This window comes from Polypterus senegalus, chromosome 13 (assembly GCF_016835505.1).
Source record: "Polypterus senegalus isolate Bchr_013 chromosome 13, ASM1683550v1, whole genome shotgun sequence".
NCBI classification, from domain to species: domain Eukaryota; kingdom Metazoa; phylum Chordata; class Cladistia; order Polypteriformes; family Polypteridae; genus Polypterus; species Polypterus senegalus.
The window spans coordinates 2,262,327-2,283,609 of NC_053166.1; the positions used below are offsets into that span (position 1 = coordinate 2,262,327).

Genomic DNA, 21,283 nt, shown 5'->3' on the forward strand with positions numbered 1-21,283 from the left:
GCCACCACTAACATTTACAGCAGTCTGTAATCAGAAGATGAGGCTACCTGCTGTCACCCTGCCCACAGGACACGTCACACTTTCCCAGTTAACATTCAGTCCCAGGCACATCTCATCCTGCTTTATTAACTCTTTCATTTCCCAAAGTCATTCTTCTGTACACCCCGAGGCTGCAGTCTTCATGCCCACTTCACGCCCGCCCGCCCCCCTGCTGTCACTAGAAGGTCGGTGGAGGAGTTAAGCCAAGCTGCTCCCGCAGTGACTCCACGTCCATCTCCCAGTAGCGCTCGTAGTAAACGTTCATCATAAAGGTAGCATTGCGCCCATTTGTCAGCGCCCACGGGACCAGCGTCGTCGTCAAAATCTGCAGCCTCCTGAGCCAAAAGACAAAGACCAGGGTAAGAGGGGGAACGTCATGGCAGAGCAGGGACAGGGCCACGTGGGCTACTGCAGCTTACCTGGCAGAGAGGCGGAGCGGTCCCAGGGCTGCTCCCAGAATGCACATGGGCAGGCGGGTCTGTACCGCCTCAAAGCATTTCACAGCCACCTCGCCTGGAATGAGAAGGAGTGCCAAGGAGGAGGTGAGCGGACACAAGTGGAGTCACGAGGCGGGCGCACTTGACGGCATCCTCACCCAGCATGTTAGTGGGCATCCCCAGCAGCGTGTGCACAAAGTCATGGACTTCACGGTAGCGCTGAATGACGTATGCCAGCTCCTCGTCGTCCACAAACTTCACATCTGCCCTCGAGTCTGGAGTCACCTTCTGAAAACACACAAGCCGTTAGCTGGCAGGCGCCACCTTGAGGACAGCGGGTGGGAAGGCAAGACGAGCAGCTGATAGAACAAAAATCAGACGCCAAGCTGACCTTCGGGCTGGCCGGGCAAAGCGTTACCATGGAAACTGCTGCATGACCGACCAGGCCAGCATTTGGTGCTCAATAAGAGTGACGTAAAAAGTGAGTCTGAGTTGGAAACGAGGGGCTGGCTGCATGTGCCGCTCGAATTCACAGGTGGTCTGGCCACGAGCGTCTCCTCTAAACCCCCCTATTATTTACAGGCCCACCACTTGGGAGTTTTGGGTAGCCTGTGTCTGTCCCAGCCGTACCGTGCCCATTTAGAAAGACATGGCACCACATCACACCGTAAGGAGCCACGGGCATGGGCTATTTCACTGAGTAACAAGCTGGTGCCAGAGTACCCATTGGGCACATTCCGGATATTTCTTTAAAGTTTGTCACAGAAGCCCCTAATGTAAAAGCATTTAATGTAAAGTGGAGAGAGACGCGAGACATTTAATACGTGTCTCTGCATCTTGGAATACAAATGGCAAAAGGGATGGCAGCTTTTATTAAAATGGCGAAGGTTTACTAAGACTTGACTTAGATTAGGGACAAATAAATTAACAGGCAAACAAAGACAGTCTGTCACTGGCCAGGCCAGGCGAGGTGCCTAAAGACCTTGGCAGTACCACAAGCGGGCAAGCTCCCTGTCGGCCTTTCAAGCTTTGAGTGACTTCGCCAGTCAAGTATGTCCTATAAAACATGGCAGGTGCCACACTGCAGTGACCTCTAGTGACATGTCAAGGCGCTGCGTCATCTACTAACACACGTGTTCCTCCAGCACTCAGTTCCTTGTGCTTGCTGCCCCCTAGTGTCCTGACAGCATATGGCCGACTTCAATTCATTCTAATGTCCCGTTTTAGTGTCACTAGTGTGACTTGTACAGCGAAATTCTGATGCACTTGCTAAAGTGAATCCCCTCAGATGGCACACTCTGTGGAAACTCTGAACCCGCTGTTTCGGGTGTCCTTCTCCCACTAGTCCCACCTGGGAAAAGGGAGTCTCTGAAGGCCAAGGCAGCCACGTCTTTAAGGAGTCAGACTGCTAAGTGTGTATATAGCGCCTTGTGAGATGTGATTTTACAGGGAAATGCCCATCTACTCTCCTAGTGGACTCATCACAATACACATCTGCAGTGTGTGCAGAAGTGACTGAAAAGACTAATAGGGCATTATAAGTTATATATAGCGCCCCAGTACAAGGCACATAGAAGGCTTGTAATGTCAGATGTCCACATTAGAAGAAAGGGATGGAGAGAGTGACAAGACAGAGCTTGGGCACCTTGGAGAGGCACTGAGGGTGAACACGTGGCAATACAGACATATTCAGGATTGTGGGGGCAGCACCACGGGGAAGCTGGCAAAGGAAAAAAAATTAACTTGACAAACGTGATAGAAATAAAGACAAAAGTATCAGGTGAGGTAGCCCTGCTCGTTAATGACAGTGCCAAAGTGTCACCTGTTGATGAGGACATGCAAGCAGGAATTACCTGGCAGAGCAGGTGGATCTCATGCTGTGAAGACTGCACTTGGATGGCCATATAAGGAAATGGACAGCACACAGGACTGTGCACACGAGACAATAAGAACCTATTATATAGCGCCTTTCACTTCTATCTAGTATTTTGCTTTAAAATCTGTCACACATCATGGTGTCAGAGGGAGGTGACATGTCACATGTTGATTAGTAGAATTTCACTAGACTCTACACATTGACAATAAGGACCCAAGATGATTATATAGTGCCTTTCACATCTCCCTAACGTCAGTCATGGCGCTGCACAGGGTCGGTGTGTTGCATGCCGATTAGCCCATGGAAGTTAAGAATTTCACTGGTCTCTGTACACATGACAATAATGACAAATTAAGCCTTGGCATCTCAGTGCCCTGACTCACTATAAAGACAGGGGGAGCTAAGCTGAGATCTAAACTGGCACAGCTTTTCAAATGCTGTTGGCTGCATTATTAATAACTATGGTACCTGGTAGAGGGCACAGTATGGCATACGCTGAACTACCATGGGTGGCTTTGTGGAGTGCGCTATTTCAATTTAGGCCGTGTGTCTGGTGGCAGTAGACTTGGGACACGGCCAGCATGACGACCTGGATTGGTATCACTGGTTGCGACGATGACTGCAGACTGTGCTTATCCCGTCACCTTTTTTTTTAAGCATTGTCTCTGTCCAGGGATCACACAAACACATTTCAGGACAAGATGTGATGGCCTAGGAGCTCAGTTGGGGCACAAGCATATAAACCAGTAGATGCCAGGCCACCCCAGTTATCAGGTAGCTTGGCAAAATGTTTAATAGACCTCCATGTTTTTAATAAAAATGACAAGGGCACTGGGAAAAAAAAATTCACCTGAGCAGATGGCATCGTGCCCGCCTGCTTTGAGTGCTGCTGCCTCCAAATGGCTCACGTGAACTAAACACAATGCACAACAGCGCCCCGATATTTGTGATGGAGCCGGTGGTCTCTGGTCCTCGATAAGGAAGTGGCAGGGACCAGAACATGAACTCGGAGACAGTGCCACTTCTACCTGGCAGTTCAGCAGTAGGTACAAGATGAGCTCAGGCATGGCACGACGTTACGGTCCACAGGGTCACGTGACCGGCGATACTCACATTGACGTTCAGAAACTGCAGATACTCCTTTCCAAAGGTCCCATCTGGCAGCGCGTCGAGTCGGGTCAGGTCAAGGGTACTCAGGCGGATTCGGGGTCTCTCCCTGTACCACAAAAAGTGGTCATTAGTAGAGGCCTTGACCACAGCCACCTGCCTGGGCACCCCCCACAGCCGGCCGATGACCTACTGCAGTATTTGGTTTCCTTCTGGGTCGTTTCTCATCTTCTCTCGTATTCTCTGAAGGGCCAAGTGACCCGTCGTCTCCCCTAAAACTGCAACCATGTCTAAGAAAGTAAAGAGAGGAGCAAATGTAAAGTCTGCAAACAAGGGGATTAAACAGACTGCCGAGGGGGTCTTACCGTGACGATAAGGGTCCCAAAGGGCCATGACGCCCGCTCCCACAGCCAGAAGCCCCTTCTGCAGGGGGTTAGTGGGGATGTGCGTCTTGTAGAGGGCAGAATAACACTCATCGTCATAGTAACCATCCTTGGGGGTGAACAACTCGGGATGCTGTGACCGCCATCTTCTAGGTCCTAAAAAGCAAAGCGTTGACATCAGCTTGCTGGAGTGATCCCTACCCGATGGGGGGCTTACGGTGGGATTTAGAAGTTACAAAATGTCAGCTCATCAACCCAAGTAACGTTTAAGCAGAATCTGGAAATGTACAAGAAGCAGGGGGGCCAAAGACACCTGAACCCGGGGCTGCAAGAGGATCTGAGGCTGGGACAAGGGCCACAGAAACTGCACCTGTAGAGGGCGCCAGTGCACTGAAGCCAACAGAGTGTAATTGCAGACTGCAGCACCTATGGGGTCAGTCACCATCTTGAAACGCCCATCGCGTGCCCAGTTACACCATGGTGACAATCAGGGTTGGCTGGCATAAAGGGTGTTTCGTGACTCATATTGTGGGCTTTACCGGACTTACGTCATAGGTATGGCAGGCTGCAGTTAGACCCATCATGACTGGAGGGCGATGAATAGAAACGAGGAATATTAGTACGGGAAAAAAACAAAGAATTGTTATGACACTGGGAACACGGCCAGCTCGGGTGGACTTGCTGATAACCAACCAGAACATCCTCAGAGCAGCTCCATCGAACGGAACGTCAATGTGAGCGCCACCCTGCTGACCTGTGCCGAGTCGCCCGGTCAGGGAGGTAGGTGGCCGACCACCAGAGGTGGCAAGTAACGAGTTACATTTACATGAGTGGACAGCGTCCATTTTCTAAACCCTGAGCAGGGTGACGGGGCAGCAACACACCCTGAACAGGACGCCAGTTCCTCGCAAGGCGAACACACACACACATAAAGGGCCAAGTAACCATCGACAATCTGCCTGACCTTTGCGTTGAAACCCACGCAGACACGAGGAGAACATGCAAAGTCCACCTGGACCTTAAATCCCGGTCTGCTCACTGCTAGGCAGCAGCATTAGCTCTGCGCCACCCCTGGCGACCAGCGTCCCTTCAGGTTAATACGATGGCTGGAACTGTTAATCATTTAATTTAACTAACAAACAAACTGTAGAGACGAGCGTTCTGGAGTCCGCTCAACACCGAGCGGCTCGTCTCCTCCACCCTGTGGGTCTTCACCGGAGTCCATCTGGACTTACAAACGCAAACTCCCCGACCGTGTCACTCGTCCCAACTCAGACTGCCTTTTTTATTCAGTTACACTACCGAGAAAGCCCTGCGCCGCCGACAGCTTGGACAGTCCGAACGATGACCGAACCGCCCTCAGCAGCGTCTTCGTACTGAGCGCCGCCATGCGTGTCGCTTTCTTCTGACGTCACACCCACAGGCTGTCAGCTAAGCGCCGTCTCGGTAAGGAGGCTCGCGAAGGACACGCCGCACGGCAACCAGGATCGACAGCACTAGCGACGAAACCGTCCTGCCCAGTTAGATTGGGAGTGGATTAGGAGCGGCGATGTCCACAAAAACACGGGGACTGCAAATAAACTTTTAAGAGGCATCTTCAAGGGGATTTAATATGGCTGCCTTACAGCTCGCGCGTCTTCGATTCAAATCCTCGGACTGTCGCTGTTTGGGTGACATTTCTCGCCAATGCCTGTGAAAGAGAGAGCGCTCATCATTTAACGCATAAGACACGAAATAGAAAAAGAACACATTCATTTGGTTTAAGTTTTTCTTCTAATGTTCATCCTGTGCGGATACCACAAACACAGCACCGTCACTTCGGACACCATCTTATCACCACAACAGAACCTTCACCCAACTTCTGCAAGTTAGTGGAGTCCTCTGCCTCCATCCAGTAAGCCCTGTTTTATGTGAAAGTGCCGATGCCTGCTTGAATGAAATTGCATTGGTCACAGCAAATGTGTTCGGAGACTTTTTAGGTAAGGAAGATGGAAGTCCCGAGGTAAAGCATTTGTTGCATATGGAGAAATATTTAGGATTATTTAAAATGAACGAATAAACAAATACATATTAATGTGTAATGTGACAAGTGGTAAATAATAATAAACTATATGTGAGCATAATCAAATGTGTCACAAAATGTTTTTAGATTTGGATACTTGTTTATGTGCTTAGTTAGTCATTCATAAATGGAAATAAACTGTTAAAGTCAAGGGGTGGGCTCTAGCGGCGACTCGTTTTTTGATTGGTGCAGACTCGAGAGGCGTCGCTAAAGGGGACAGCGTCCGGCCAATAAGGACGAATTTCACAGCAGAAACGCAAGGAGGGCCGGGAAGTCGAAGCTTAGTTAGATAAACGTGAAAGGCACTACATAATAGAAATAAAAGGCACTATATGATAGATAGATAGATAGATAGATAGATAGATAGATAGGGCATTATTTTTATTTGTCCCCAAGTGGAAGGTAACATTTTTCAGAAGCACAAGAAATGTCACTTCAGGCTGGGATAGTAAAGGAACTGATGACAGGCCGGTAGGTGGCAGGGGACGCAGTCACGGCCGCGCAGTTTCATTTCATTGCGTATTTCGTGTTGGGTGCGGTGAAATGAAGGCAGGAATAAATAGTTCAATGAATACAGAAATAAATAAACACCACAAACAGATTTCATGGCCCACTTAAGTGCTTATGATCACAGCTCATTTGAGTATTACGTATTTACTGTCGCCTTGTAGAATATCGCCACAGAGATGTTGTGCCACTTCAAATGTCGCCCCTTTCAGCGAGCGCCCGGGGACAACTGAAGATTTCGCGCCCCCTCCTGTTTGCCAAAATGCAATGGGGAAGAAAAGGATTTTTTTTTAAATGTATTTAAAATAATAGTATTTTAAGAAAAACATTTCATATAAGTCTCCGAAAATGATAACGACGCCTCGTGTTCTTTAAAATCTAAATCCGCCATTAGTTTTTGTAAGAAAAAAAAAATCGTTTTCCGCATTTAAAAATGGTTTAAAAAAAGTATGTAGCAAATTATAAAGCAAAAAATAATTATATATTTATAAAAACTGTATTACTTACAATTTATTCGTACAAAAGTATGATGGGGGAAATGTCTAGACTTTTGCAGCCATCTCCTAGAATTCTTCACCACAGCCTAATCAATTTTCTATCAAACACATAAACACAAATCACTTGGCACACAGAAATGGCGTTTGCAACAACTTAGACAGACAAGGACACCCTAATGCCTCATGTCAGTCGCGCGACCTGTTAAATAACGTCAAAAATGTTTCTGGGTGGGAGTCAAGCATGTTACAGTAACGGAGGGGGTACATTATTGTCTGTTGGGTATAAAGAACGAATACGTGCTTCGAAATCAGAAAGAGACAAAAAACAAGAATAAGATCTCCTCTTACTGATGGAGTGACGGACTGAGTATGCGAATGACTTTTGTTTACTTTTTGGGGCATTTAAGAGTTACTAAAATTCCGTAACATCAATTTGGCGCCCCCTGGATGCTGCGCCCGGGCACAGAATAACAGCCCCCACACACACACGCCACTGTTACCAGGCCGCCAGTCGCGGAGAATTCACTGCGCGTTTCCGACTGCGCACCCCCGTGTCTCCCAGGCAACGCAGCCAAACAGTAAGCGGCGAGGCGGTGTGACAGAAGCGACCGGCAGGTAAAGCGGCGACTTTCGCGGTTCTCGTTCGCAGGTCTAAGTGCCTCTCGGTGGGGTCTCGCGGTTATCGGTCGCCGTTGTCTTAATTTTCTCATTTTACACTTTAAAAGACATAAAAGCTTGCCGAGTCCTTAGAGGATTGAAGTCGTTATCTGACACCGAAGAAAGAGCGCACGTTAATACAAGCGGCTTGGATGGGCAGGTCAGGACAGCTTGAGTTAACACCGATTTATAGGCGGATTTATATTTGAAGAGAATCGCGCAGCCAAAATGACGTCAAAAACAGAGACCCCCCCACTAGACTGGCGCGCAGCTTGACAACTGCGGACTGTGGGAGGAGTTAAACATTTGATTCTACCCATGTTTAGCCACTCCCTATTCCTCAAGTTGTACATCCCCACCGCCATTGCCCAACGCTGAATGAATTTCCAAGGGGACCCCTCACTCCCCTCTAAACTCTTTGATATGACAGCCATGTTCAAATCTCTTCTCGAGCCTTCAGAACTCCTATGGAGTCGGCGGTTCACTTCAAGCAGGTCTCACCTGCCAACACAACCCCCGGCTCAGCTTCCGGTTTAAATGGCTGACCCCCACTGTAATGTCCCACCCTCTTTAAGATGCCACTACTGACTCCAGTGCTGGGGTGTATTTAAGTTTGGACTGTTTCAGGGTCTTTAGCCCCCTTCGTGGGTGTCCAAGTATAAACAAAGAGCACTTGGTTTGGGCGTCAGGCCAGCATGTCGACATATGCGTATCATTTAAAGGATGAGAGGCTGGTTGGGCTCTTTGGCATTAAAATTTGCATAGAGAACGAAGAACAGTTTGGGGGTTGGATAAATAATAAAAGGATGAAAAGATTGGGGGCTTAAGCCTGTAAAGCCAATGCCATTTCTCACTTGGGAGAGATGCTTGCTTTGTCTGCATACAATATTGCTGGAGCCTGTGAAAGGCGCTATATAAAGTGAAAGGCAAAAGTGATTCAGACATAACTTACTGCCCCCTAGTGGAACAGCCGGGCTCTGCAAAGCTAAAGTGGAGTAGCTCCCCCTGCTGGCACGTCACTCCTCAGGCCTGATCCCAAGTATCTATCTCTGCAGCCCAGAGCCCCCACTCTGTAGCTTCAGGTATGTGGAGTTGACTTCAGTGGGCGCTAGGAGTCCAGCTGCAGACCTCCAGAGGTCCGCCCCATTACATGCTGGTCACAATGAGGGTTGTGACTCAAATAATGACAACTGCCCAGAAAGTCAACTCCACCTACTTGGAGCTCCAGGGTGGAGGCTCTGGGCTGCAGTGATACCCCACCCTCTCCCCACCCCTGCATCTGGCTGTTCCTTTTTTCTGGCTCCTTGGCGCTACCCTCAGGTTAGTTCACCCCATGGCAGACTGCACTTTCATTCTGTGAGATCAACCCTACCAAGGTACAAATAAAGAAACAATGGCAGCCAAAGGGGACAGGCGGCCTGAGATGCAGACTCTAAACATGTGCCAACTGGGCTAAACACTCATCTTGTATTTTTAATCCTAGAATGTCAGACTCGAGTTTCTGCTCTATGCTGAGGGCCACAGGCCACGGGGAGGTGTGGTGGCACCTGGATGACAGCATGAAGTTCAAGCAGTACGGGTGGCGCAGCGGTACCAGTGAGGATGCCTACACAAATCAAACGCTCATCGGTAACTGGAATGAGGAGCGCTTCAGTGTCAGCAGTGCCACCCGGAGCAGGCCTCTGCCCACCCAGGTAAATACAATGGGTTTCACCCTCGAGCACAGTGGGTACATAACATGGGCAGTAGCTCCACAAGCCTTACAGACCATAAGGCGCCAGTCCCACGCAGACTTAGGGGGTCATGTAAGAAGGTAAGCGTGTGCCACGGCTCTGCTCCTCACACCATCCCTGTTCCGGATTTGCAGCCCGTCTTTCGTGGGTGAAGCCAGAGGTCATGACACCCAATGGAGGGCCAATGGGCAAACCTCGCCGATTCTGGGGTCTCGGTGTGGAGGCGCTGTTGTGTTACAGCACATGCCCACCAGGGCCCCCTAACCCTCTGCTGTTTGTGTTCTGTGCAGTTTGCTCATTACTTCACGACAACCCACACCTCGGACTATGGGACGCATGCCAGCGCTGTCACCAGCTCCACCGGTGAGTTTGACACCCTTGGCTTCATTTGTGGTGCCAGTGGGCACCGAGACTCTGGTGCCCTCTGTGGATGTCTACTTATTGGACCTTTTATTTATTTATTTACTTTGTAGACCTTAAAAAGCAGGTGGGCGCCTTTCCAGGTCACCAACCTCAACTGGACCCAGCCCAGGTGAAGCGGACCCCCAACTCAACTTACCAGTTGGACTACAACAGCAAAGGTCAAGGAGGACACAGCGAGTGACCAGGTTGAGGAGCTGGATGGGCAGCGGGCTCCTCTCTTTGTGTCCATCACCGTTGAAAGACCACCGCAGGCTGCCGCCCACTTTAAATGGGATGGACACGGCCGAGACCTCAGGCGGCAGCTCAGGGGCGCCCCCTGTGGCCGCAGCTCTCTGCTCTCTCAGTTTTTTCCTCCTCTTGTTGGTCTTCTCAGATTTTTTTTTTTTATTAGAAAAGAGCAGCAGCACGAGGTCAACACTTGTAAGAAACGTAAAAATCTCCCTCGTGTTACGTCGTCGTAAATTCTAAACGCTGTTGTCATTTGCTTCCTTTGACATCGAGTGGAGCAGACACAGCGGCAGATGATGCTGAAAGATGAAAGGCCCGACCTCAGGAACTTCCAAAGCGCGTTTGTTGAACTTTACTGGAGTGTGGTGAGTGAGCGAGCATTTGAGGATCCCACATGGGGACGAGGGTCTGGCTTTGTAAGATCGTCATCGTTCTCCAGTTCTGAATAATTATCGGTCAGACTGGCAAATGACGGGGTGACACTCAAGTATCGGTGGCACTTGTCCCCATCTCTACGCCACTCGTTATTCTCATCATTTAGAGACAATTAAGGATTCAGAAAAGGCAGATTAATAGAAAAAAAAAAAAGACTTCAAAGATTTCCAAATTGCTTGCTAACGTGAATCCCTCCATCCTGCTCTTATCTTAATTAGGATGACTTGTGTTCTGCTGTGTGTTTTAATGTCCCCTTTTTTGATACCCAATGCTTGCCCACCCTACCTAGTAAGGGGTCTCTCTTTGAACCACCTTTCCTGAGGTTTCTTCCATCTTTTCCCCTACCAGAGACTGGTCTTGTCTTAAGAGAGTCCAGGCTGGGGGGCTGGCAAGAGGCAGGGAGGGGCTGTTAAAGCCCATTGCGGCCCTCCATGTGTGATTTTGGGCTCTAGAAAAATAAATTGTATTAATGCAGAATAAAAGAGATGAGTGCAGACCCCAATCTCACCTCCTTGAAGGTGTCACACTACATGACTTGGAGTCTCAGGGGATGACAAATTATATGACTTGCTAGCAGTTTCACATTTCTGACGCATGGCGTATTTTAACAGCCGATGACTGTGCTGCCCGTCTTCACCAGCATGGCTCCACACTCTCCTTTACCCAATCTGGTGTAGTTTAACAAACAGGAGGTGTCAGACTGATGAGCTTCTCATTTGTATGGCTGACATCCACTTACATCCAAGTTGGCGTCACACACACACAATGCCAGGCGAGACACAGACTGGTCCGACTCTGTCATTTAGGATGTCAAAATACAGGACTGGCTGTCACCAACATGTCCCAATTCAGTAAATTAAAAACTGCAAAAGTCGTGTAGTGTGACGGGGGGGCTTAAATGATGCACTGCAGTCACGGGGGCCCTGGGATGGGCTTTGGATACCACTGGGCTCCCCCTTCATCATTTAATAATCAGGTCAATTAAAGCAGATTATGAAACAGAGCAGCAGTCCCAGGGGTCCAGCAGGACTGACACTGGAAAACATTGCTGTGTCTCAAGAGCCAAATGAGACCACCCGGAAAACCCCGTGCTGTCCTGTTGAGGGGTCGCCGTTGACACCAAGTGGACTTCAGAGAAGGCTGCTGACCAAGATAAGCCATCGAGTGTAAAGCACAGAATTTACTCCCAGGGGGCACCGACAAAGAATGCAAGACTGGGGGGCTGGCGTCACTCCATCCACCCCACTCGAGTTGACCACCACAGGTGACTCGGCCTTCTAATCACAGCACTTGAAGACTGAGGCCTCAGAGCTCCTCCATCATGTGAACACAGAGGTCCACAGCCAGCCAAAGCAGAGCAGCAGGAGGGGGTCCGCCACCACCCCCCAAAACTAAGGCCAGTTACTAAAGGGTGACCTCCATGAGCGCCCGTGCTGGATAGTGAGGGGCTCTCACATCTCAGACCCTGCCATGCTGTTGGCTTTTCCTTTTAGATTGCCAGCTGTGATTGGCACACCTCTAGGAACGTGGGTTCAAATCCCATTCTGGTCACTCGTCACCTTCCCCGTCCCAAAGACACAAGTGTCAGGCTGAGCTGCGGTCCACCGGGGTGCCAATGGGACAGTCCAAGCCTTCAGACACTCCACCCATTGACCTTGCAAGTAAAATCCTTCACAAAACGGCAGGATGGAAAGACATTATGGCAGTGCATGCTAGAGAAAGGGTCTCATAACTTGGGGCTTCTAAACCCCCCCCCGCTGTACCACTTAAAGGGTTATAAACATTAACCATTGGTGACCTCAAGTGTTTTGACTTTTATTTTGTTTCATAAAAAAATAAAGAGATCTTCTTAAAAACTGTAAACATAAACACTCTGTCTTGTGTCATCGGTGGTGGACTCTCACTGTATCTGGCACTCCTCTGCCATCACTTTGACACCCCTAAAACCCCCAGTCCCCCCCCCCCAACCCAGTCGGAGACCCTGAACCTCCAGTATCCACGCCAAAGGAAACACGGGGAGCACATTAAAGTATAAAAATATACTTTCAGGGAGTGGTATCCTGGGTACGGCTGCCAGACCACCGTTGGGCGCCCTCTACACTTCTCTACTTCCTTAGTCTCAATGCTCCAATGTAACCCGTTTGTGAATTGACAGGTCATCGAGTCACCACACGTGTGACCAGCTGCCTCAAGTCGACACTGCTGGCACTTAGCATTTTGGGTACATAAAGTCGGACCCAAGCATAAGACGCAATCGTTAAACACAAAGTGATTAACAAAGGGGCCATTTTAAATGCCAAGGGTCCTTATGCAGTGTTTTCTGATGGCTCCTTTATCGTTCATGCGCCAGATGTGCCCATTTGTGCCCACACCATGCAGCTCCCCACCTCGGTCATTTCGTTTTTGTCTTTGGTGGGATTTTGTCTGCTGGTCTTTTTTTCAGTTCAACTGTCAAGCAGCAAATGCAGTGAGAAAGTAAAAGGTGAGCTGCTGAGGCAACAAGTCTCCCTAAAACGGGCAAAGGGTCTAACAGGCGGACACAAACCCATGACAGGCAGATGGCTCAGAATGAGGACACGTTTGGGTTTACTGTCACAGAATGGCAAACTTGTCCTGGCTGTGAACCCAAGACCCCTTCAAATGGGTTAGGAGGACGGTGGGCCTGCTTAAAAATGTGTCAGTGGTCATTGTCATCCTCACTGTGGTGTCTCTCGCAGGTGGGCTGCTACTTCTCCTGAGGTGTGGATCAAAGTCCACCTTGCACTTGAAGGCTCAGGGCAGACACCAGGCTGGAGTTCCTTTTAGGGTCTTCTCTCCCCACATGCCCCCCCACCTGGTTTTGCTTCCACAAGTGGAGGGTTATCTGTACCACTTCCTGTGGGCCGCTGGTGTTTTCCATTTTCCTTGATTGATTGGCAAGTCTCAGTGGTCCACCTACTCGACAGCCTTATCCTGCTTCATGTGGTGATCTCGTGCCCACGATCTCTGCAATGGCATCGGGTTTTCTTGCAATTTGATGGCATCCACCTTAGCATCGGTCTGAGTTGAGGGCAGGTCGATCGTCAGCTCTGCCCCCTCGGGCATGACCACCTCCACCTCCGGCCCCTGGGCCATTCGGATCCTCAGACCTGCCCCCGAGGAGAGGTGCAGCCTCACCGCCTGCCGTGCAGCCCCCGTGTCCGAGCATTGGCTCTGCCAGTCACCTGGAGAGGGCAGGTCTTTAGTGGCCGGAGACGTCTTGAACCACGGCTCCTGCACACCTTTACACTTAGACAGCTGATGGCTTCTGGTCCTACTGGATGGCTGCTCTGCCATTATAGGTGAGGTATTCCGCCCATACCCTCCTCTCCAGCAAGGGGGCGACTCTCTGCTACCAGAGTACTGCAAAGTATCTTGGCGGGAAGCTCTGTTCACAGAGCCTGGCACGTCCCACCCCTGTCGAGTTAACATATCCGTCAGCTTCTGTAGGCTACTGGGACCCAGCAGTGGGGCAGAAGGGCTCATCCCACACTCTTTTGGCTCCTCTCTGCTGTCCGACTCCGTCCCCTTCTGCCTCTGAGAAGGTTTTAAGTCATCATGTGTGCTCCTCCCAGAGCTCCTAATTCTGCCCGGCAGGTGCTTTGATGAGGCGACACCCTCCATCTCACCACTAAGAACTAGTGGGCTACTCTTCACCTTGACATCCCCACTGTTTAAAGTTCTCGGCCCTCTGATGATCTCTTGAGCTTCGGACCTTTCTTGTGGTGCCCCTGAACTGCTCAGACCCATGTCTTTGACTCTGCCTTCCCTCTCCTTCCCGTTTTCTTCCGCCTGGCCAGAGAGGTCATATAGCGCCTGTGGTTTAATATCCAGGAGGGCACACATTGTGCTTTTGTCAAACGTGGGTTTCTTACTCAGTGTGGCCAGACCAAGCTGCTCCAGATGGTCACTTTCATCTTCCCACATTCTGGCACCAGCTGCTAGCTCTCTAGGGTCCTTGCCCACCTCTGGTTGGACGTTTGATTTTTCTTTCGCTTCATGTCTCTTCTTAAGTTCTGGGGCCACCCCTGACATGGAGCCCCACACGTCCAGATTGTGGTCTATGGTACAGTTTCTTTTCACCAGTGCAGGAACGGCTTCTTGATTCTTGTCCTCAGATGAGGTGCGTTTCCGGAACATTCGAGTTCGTTCACTGCTGATGGCAGGCGCAGATGTAACAACTTCCACAGCTGATGGAACAGTTGGGTCTTCTCCTGCAGTGAAATTAGAAGAAAGAGACCAGTGAAAGAAAATCTATAAAATCTGGGAGAGCCACATATTGACCAGGTGCCACACTTCATAATACTAATCCTTGAGTTCTTAAGGAGGTTAGTGAGTGCAGATAGAAACCATCGACACACACTTTTAGGAAGTCACTGCACACTTGAGAGATCCCAAAGGAAATGGCAAATGTCATCCCGGTATATAAAAAGGGTTACAGGGAAGACACAAGCAACTATAGGCCAGTAAGCTTAGCAAGCATCATTGGAAAATTAATGGAAGGAATTATTAAGGAGAAGATGGAGCAGCACATGGCAAGGACAGGAGTTATACTGACCAGTCAGCGTGGGGTCAGAAGAGGGAGGTCGTCTTTTGCACAGGCTGGAATTATATGAAGAAGAAACAAAAGGATACGACCAAAGTGGAGCAGATGAGATTATTGATCTGGACTTTCAGAAAGCATTTGATAAGGTGCCACATGAGAGGTGGGCATCAAACTAAAAGAAGCGGCAGTACAGGGGAGTGGTAGATTGGGGCAGAATTGGCTCAGACACAGGAAGGAGAGGGCGATGGTGTGAGGAACCTGACATTCTGTTAGTCTTCTTTAATGGCTTCTGCACACTGTCTAGGAGTTGATAGCTTAGAGTCCACTAGGACTCCTAAATTCTTCTCATAAAGGTGGACCATCGATTTTCAGACCCCCATTGTGTATTCAAACCTCACATTTTTTAGATAGATAGATAGATAGAGATGAGCACAATCAGGTGACAATTTGTGCTTTCGAATTTCTTCTTGACCCCCTAGCCACCCTGTAAGTTTTCTCTTTTTTTTGTTTTTAACAAATTCAAATCTTACCTGAGCTGGCCCGGTGGTCATATCCTCTTTCTCTAATGCCATCCCAGTTTTGCTTCCAGAGTGCTGGCAGTTTGCCACAGGCCACCTCTGATGTGGCACTAGTTTGGCACACTTTGGCGGTTGAAGAACTGATGGCCATTGGTTCAGCCCTATGAGCTTGTAGGCTGAAATTGTTGACATACTTCTTCAGAGACAGGATGCAGTTTTCAGGGGCACAGGTCGAACTTGGTCTGTTCGCTGGTGGGGGGCTAGTGACAGATTTCAGGACAGGGAAAGGGAGATCTGCTGTCCTTTCTAACCTTACAGAGTTCCCCTGAAGCTGCTGGCATTTGCTTTGGATGTCGCTTCTCAATGCCATACCATAGGCCTGGACTGCCTTCTGAAGCCTGGTATTCTTATTTTGGCCACTGACTGCGTCCTTACAGTCTCCAGTAGGCCCACTATTGCTTTCTTGAGGCCCTCCACTGTCTGACATAAAGGTGGGAGGTTTGCCATCAGATGAGCTGGCACGCTGCACATCTACCGTACTGAACTCCTGTGAAACACAGTGGGCACTTACAGGTTTACTCTTCAGATCATTTTGGCTCATAACTTCAGGAGTCGAAGTGTGGCACACCTTCACCTTAATGGCCTCTTCCACTTGGCTGCTCACATCTGGCTGAGCCTCAGCATGGTCTCCTTGACATAAGGCATTGATGTTCACCCAAACCTCAGACTTCTTTTGGCACATGGATTTCGCTACACCTAATGATCCTTCGACAGGTTGGCCATACGCCAAGCTCACCTTATGCGACAAATCCTTTTTTTCACAACTTGTGGCATTATGTCGCTCATTAATGGTTGTAATCTGCTGGGCATCACGGGGTCTCATATTTGCTTCCATCCTCTCCTGGCACTCTTCCACATTCTGCACAGAACGTTTTTTGAGCACTGAACAGTCCTTTGTGGCGCTTTCATTTACACAACAAACAAGAGATGAGGAAGCTTCTGGAAGAGCAGCGTTACCTTGTTCTTCTCTTCTGGTCACATCCAAGTCACAAATGCCACCACGTCTTTGCTGCGAGTTACTCTCTTTGCAATCCTCCACAGATTTTTCAGGTTGTCTCTGTGAATTATGGTGATGTTCTGGAGACATGTAAGGGATGGTTATGTTTTTATCTCTGCTCTTGTTCCCATCATCCCTTGCATCTGATGGACTGGAGTGGCCATGCACTTTAGACTTCTCTTGTGATGATACAATGATGACCTCCTCGAAGCTCGACACGCAGGACGGCGCCTCCTTCTGTGATGCTGTCCTGTCACTCGGATGAGTAATGCAGATGACGTCGTCATCTTGCTCTACAGGGTTAGATCTCAGTGGCGTACGGTGCTTATCAGTTATAATAACGTCATCAGTCTCGGTGACATTCTTCTCTTGCTTCCCATGGCTGGCCTCATTTCCAAATAGGACATCATCATCGCATGGTGTTGTTGGAGGTTTTTGGCTTTTGACAAAAATGATGTCACTGTCAAATGAAGCATTGCTGGTAGGAGAACTGGAATCGCTCAGCCTTTGACTGGAATCTTTAGTTTTCAGAGCGTCCCCGAACAGGTTATTCTCATAAAGGATGTTATGGACATGTCTGTTTTGCCCCACAGAGTTTTCCTGTAGACTTCCCTTACATGTATTCGCCATGCTACACTTTGGTGAGGAGATAACAATTTGACTAGACAAACCTCTGTCATCTCCAGAAGGCGAGGAGAGCCTCACGTCACTGTCACCACTGGTCTCCTCATTTGCTGAGCTTGACTGAGCTGAGCTGCAACTGAGCAGAGAAACAGAAACCTCTGCGCTTATCTTACCAGCCATCAGATCTTCAGGGTATTCACAGACGTTTCCAGTGCTTTGGAGCCGATCACTCAGAAGAGTTTCGTTATCTGTGCAACGTCCAATGAAATTGGTAGAATTTAAATCTTTTGCTGCATTTTGTAAAACCACAGTGAAGTCATCTGATCTCCGAGTGACCTCCATGGATTTTCTGAAGCCAGCCTTGCCATAGATACCATAAAAGCTGAATTCTGCCTCTTGCTGAATTAACATTTCCTCGAGTTTCAACAAACTGAGAGAACCAGGAGGTAACACGTCCACATTAGCCTCACCGAACTGAGGTTTTAAGTACTTAGTGCAACATTCTGAGTTCCGAGATGTTGATCGAGGTCCTTCTACGCTGTCCGAGTGGATCCTGAAATACAAAAAAGACGGACAGTGGAGATTTTACAGACTTTATATTTTTGCTTTTACCTCTTTTTCAATTTGTAGGTTAAACAAATTAAATTTACACTGCAAAATAAAGTCAAAATTATTACAGCAAAAATCTCAGAAAAAATTATATTTTAATACTCTTGCACGACATGTCAAACTCAATTTAATGTCATGACTTGGCCAAACTATGGCTTCACTTATTCAACTCACTGATGATGAAGCAAAGGCCAAGTCTTCATGCAGGATGACTTAACAGGAAGCTGCGTGATTGTGTTACAGAAACACAAGGCCGACTCTTCACAGTCAGGTACAACTTACCTGAAGAGATGTCTGCGTCTATCAAGCCTGTTGGTAGTTACTGTGAATCAGCCTCGAGTAGGCAGGCTCTGCACATTTCCTACGGTCTTAAAAAGGATCACTTTGACAAGATTCACCCCTGGACAGGGACTGAAGGTCAGCAGTGCTTAATGTATCAATAAGGTGTCTAGAGATTATAGGAATGTACTTTGGGTCATAAACCTCTCTTAAAATTGAGCAAAATGATTTTACAGAATTAAAAAGGTGGCAGCACCTTGTGATATGCTCCTTAAATGATTACAAGAGGCCATTCAAAAAACCTCCGCACTGATCTTGGACTTTTTATGTGCTCTGTGTAAAGTGCAAACATAAAGCACACAAATTCTACTAACTGTCTGGTAGAAGACAGTTACAATACAGAGACATGCACTTTAATTAAATATGCTTGACAAAAGCAAAATAACTGATTTCCAGCAGGGCATCCTGTTACTGTGCAAAGGTTATGAAGACACAGTGTGTTGGGCGAGTCTAAATTGACCAGTTATGAACAAATTTAAATGTGGGTATCAGTGTAAAGATACCGATGACAGGCCTCTGTGTTTTGGTTCCTGTGCCCCCAGGGTATTTACCAGCTATAGCCCACCTTGTGCAGGATGAAGTGCTTCAGAGAACCAGTTCAGTGATGTGAAAGGGACAACAGCGGCGACAGTGGAGCCTTCAGGATATCCTCTTTAATAAAACCCCTGTGTGTGTCCAGGTGTCCGTGCGTGTGTGTCTTCTGGTGAAGTGCGCATGCTCGGGGCCGCACCGCGCATCATACCATGCCCCGCCCATGCGCGCGGCACTGTGGACGCACACACACTGGAAGCTGGGCACACATTGAATGGCCTTGCCACGGCCGCGCATGATAAGAAATAAAGGACACCATTGCTGGGGAGAGTGCTGATTGGGTTGTTGCGGCCGTGCACATAAAATCCGTTGCTGCAGAGACGCCACACATACAATAATCAGCTGCACGCCAGCACAGATTAAAGTACTTGCTGAGGAACTAAACAGTACTTGCTGGGGAGACGCCACGGGCACGATTATCAGCTACACGCCACACATTACATCAGTTGCTGGGGAGACACTGCTGATTGCCCACTGTTGTGACAGAAAATTAAAGTCATATTACGGACAACAAAGCCAGTATTATTGTCAGAGAAAATGACAGACATTTTATGGAAATACAAACCAGTATTACTGCGAGAGAAAATTAAAGACACACAATACAGTGACGCATATTACAGACACATACAAGCCAGTATTACTGTAAAAGAAAATATTACGGACATATCTACTAACAACATGCCACCCAAAAAAAAGGACACGTCAAGTAGGACAAAAGACACAGACAATCAAATCCTATATCAGCAACATCTCCTGGAAGAACGGTCAGCTCAGCAAGTCAACATCAACAAAAGAAAGGCTGAAAGACAAAGAAAAATACGAGCAAAAAGATCGATTGAAGAAAAATGAGCGTCAGAAAAACGCTAAAAGAGAGACTCAGAAGAGCAAACCTTAGAAAAAGTTGGAATTTACTTGCCAGAGGCAGCATTCAGCCACGGTGAGTTATATGTTGCATTATCAAGAGGTAGAAGTTTTCCAGATGTTGTTGTCAAGGTTGTAGAGATTCATGAACAAGGCAAAGTGTTGCCAAACTCAGACAGAATATTTACAAGAAATGGAATTTCATTAGGTAAAAAAATAGAAAATTTTACCTAAATATCTTCTTCAGATATTGTGTCTTACAGATTGTTACAAAGTTTTACACTAAGGCAATATTAATTATATTTACAGTATTGTCATATACGTTTATATTTTATTTTTATTATTATTTTACTTTAGGCTTCTCGCAAAAATATTTTTAACAAAAAAAAAAATTACGACAACAAACAGAATGACGTCAAGGTCCTTGCCATTTAATACAGACTGGTCCTACTAATGTTTATGCACTACTGTTCTAGCGCCCGTTATTGTAATAGTTCTACAATAAATGCAAGGTATCGTCATGTCATTTCAATGAAGTCCTTTACATTTTCTCTATTTCAAATGGTCGGACTTATAGAAGAGGAAGTGCGGTGTAGTTGTCAAAGCATTGGACTTCAAACCCTAAGGCTGTGCATTCATCCTGCTATGATAAGTCGCGTGATCTGCCTGTGCTCCAACTAAAACACCAAAAAGCAAAGGAACCAATTGTATCATAAATGGTGTAAGTGACCTTGCATAAAGGCGTCAGCCAAATAAGTAAATGTATATATTTATATGAATAAATGTAAAAAGCTGCAAATTTCTACTAGGTTATATTTTAATATGCAGCATCTCATTTTAATAATTTTTTTGTAACCTCCTTGTCTCTGTCCAGCAAAACAATATAAATCTTTTCTTCATAGCCCCCAGTATACGTTTCTCTGGCTTTGACTGTTAATGGACATCTTGCTTCGAGCCATTTTTTGAGCTTCTGATTTATTGGATGTGTAAGCTACCATCGACTTTGGCAGACTTTCAAGCACATGTCCGCCAAAAGCATTTGGTTTACAAGGAAAATGTGTTCATGTGAAGAATGTAAAAATTCCTTCCTGAAAAGGTCTGTGCGTTTGTAGGCAGTGAGATGCAGTGCTGGGCCAGCGTTGTAGTGCCAATGCAGAATGGATGTCTGCTACAGTAAATGTGCAACGTGAAACATAGACATCGTTAACCACAAATTCATGAGTAACGTTCAGGCCACAATTCTGAGACAGGCCGAGTTGACACGGAAGTGAAACGTTCAACCAGCAAAACATAATCAACAGTACAATATTCAATACTGTATATAACATCACCACAACATTTTGAACAACGGCAGCAAACAGTTTACTGTGCAAATATGCAATGAACACTAAGTGACATAATAATAATATACAGAACTGTACAGCAGTCCATACAACATACTGTAGATCTTTAAGGGGGGGGAAGAGAGCACGTGCTGATTCAGCGCATTGCCGCACCCACCACATGACAAACCAACTCAGGATCCCAGATTAGGACCCAAGTTTAGCCACGCAACGGGTGACACCTCAGCACCACGTAGTTTAGCGTATATACTCATAAATAAGTTGGGTCTTGAAACCCGAAAAATCAATCATAAAATCAGACTGACTTATACGCCTGTTCAAAAATGTGATGCTTACATTTTTTTTTCTTTACATCTTCTTGCTTCCTCCAATCTCACACCAATTTCTCAGACA

General features: G+C 47.6%; 3 protein-coding genes across 4 annotated transcripts in view; 1 reads left to right on the forward strand and 2 right to left on the reverse strand.

The window, feature by feature from the left end:
- Nucleotides 1–106: 106 nt before the first annotated feature.
- Nucleotides 107–5,263, reverse strand: coq4 (coenzyme Q4 homolog (S. cerevisiae)). The gene is made up of 7 exons (XM_039774270.1): nucleotides 5,145–5,263; nucleotides 3,825–3,998; nucleotides 3,653–3,749; nucleotides 3,466–3,568; nucleotides 635–764; nucleotides 459–552; nucleotides 107–374 (listed from the first exon to the last, which is right to left on the reverse strand). Exons 1-7 carry the CDS (start codon nucleotides 5,230–5,232, stop codon nucleotides 218–220), a joined length of 843 nt encoding a protein of 280 aa, XP_039630204.1. The 5' UTR covers nucleotides 5,233–5,263; the 3' UTR covers nucleotides 107–217.
- Nucleotides 5,264–5,424: 161 nt separating this feature from the next.
- Nucleotides 5,425–12,187, forward strand: c13h11orf1 (chromosome 13 C11orf1 homolog). The gene is made up of 4 exons (XM_039774274.1): nucleotides 5,425–5,736; nucleotides 9,049–9,259; nucleotides 9,589–9,661; nucleotides 9,772–12,187. The coding sequence occupies exons 2-4, from the start codon at nucleotides 9,050–9,052 to the stop codon at nucleotides 9,900–9,902; spliced, it is 414 nt and encodes a 137-aa protein (XP_039630208.1). The 5' UTR covers nucleotides 5,425–5,736; nucleotide 9,049; the 3' UTR covers nucleotides 9,903–12,187.
- LOC120542105 overlaps nucleotides 12,179–21,283 on the reverse strand; it is a 32,183-nt gene continuing 23,078 nt past the window's right edge. For both annotated transcript variants that reach the window (XM_039774268.1, XM_039774267.1), the window contains exons 8-9: nucleotides 15,479–17,700; nucleotides 12,179–14,616 (exon numbers count right to left, since the gene is read on the reverse strand). In XM_039774268.1, coding sequence (XP_039630202.1) covers nucleotides 13,319–14,616; nucleotides 15,479–17,700 — 3,520 coding nt within the window. In that variant the 3' untranslated portion in view covers nucleotides 12,179–13,318. The remainder of the gene's footprint in view (nucleotides 14,617–15,478; nucleotides 17,701–21,283) is intronic.

Coding starts and splice junctions, on each gene's coding strand:
- coq4 (XM_039774270.1), bottom strand. CDS start 5,232: ATGGCGGCGCTCAGTACGAAGACGCTGCTGAGGGCGGTTCGGTCATCG. Junction 3,750..3,824: donor TTGGGACCCTTATCGTCACG/GTAAGACCCCCT, acceptor TTACTTTCTTAG/ACATGGTTGCAGTTTTAGGG. Junction 553..634: donor GATGCCCACTAACATGCTGG/GTGAGGATGCCG, acceptor TTCTCATTCCAG/GCGAGGTGGCTGTGAAATGC.
- c13h11orf1 (XM_039774274.1), top strand. CDS start 9,050: ATGTCAGACTCGAGTTTCTGCTCTATGCTGAGGGCCACAGGCCACGGG. Junction 9,260..9,588: donor GCAGGCCTCTGCCCACCCAG/GTAAATACAATG, acceptor TGTTCTGTGCAG/TTTGCTCATTACTTCACGAC. Junction 9,662..9,771: donor CGCTGTCACCAGCTCCACCG/GTGAGTTTGACA, acceptor TTTACTTTGTAG/ACCTTAAAAAGCAGGTGGGC.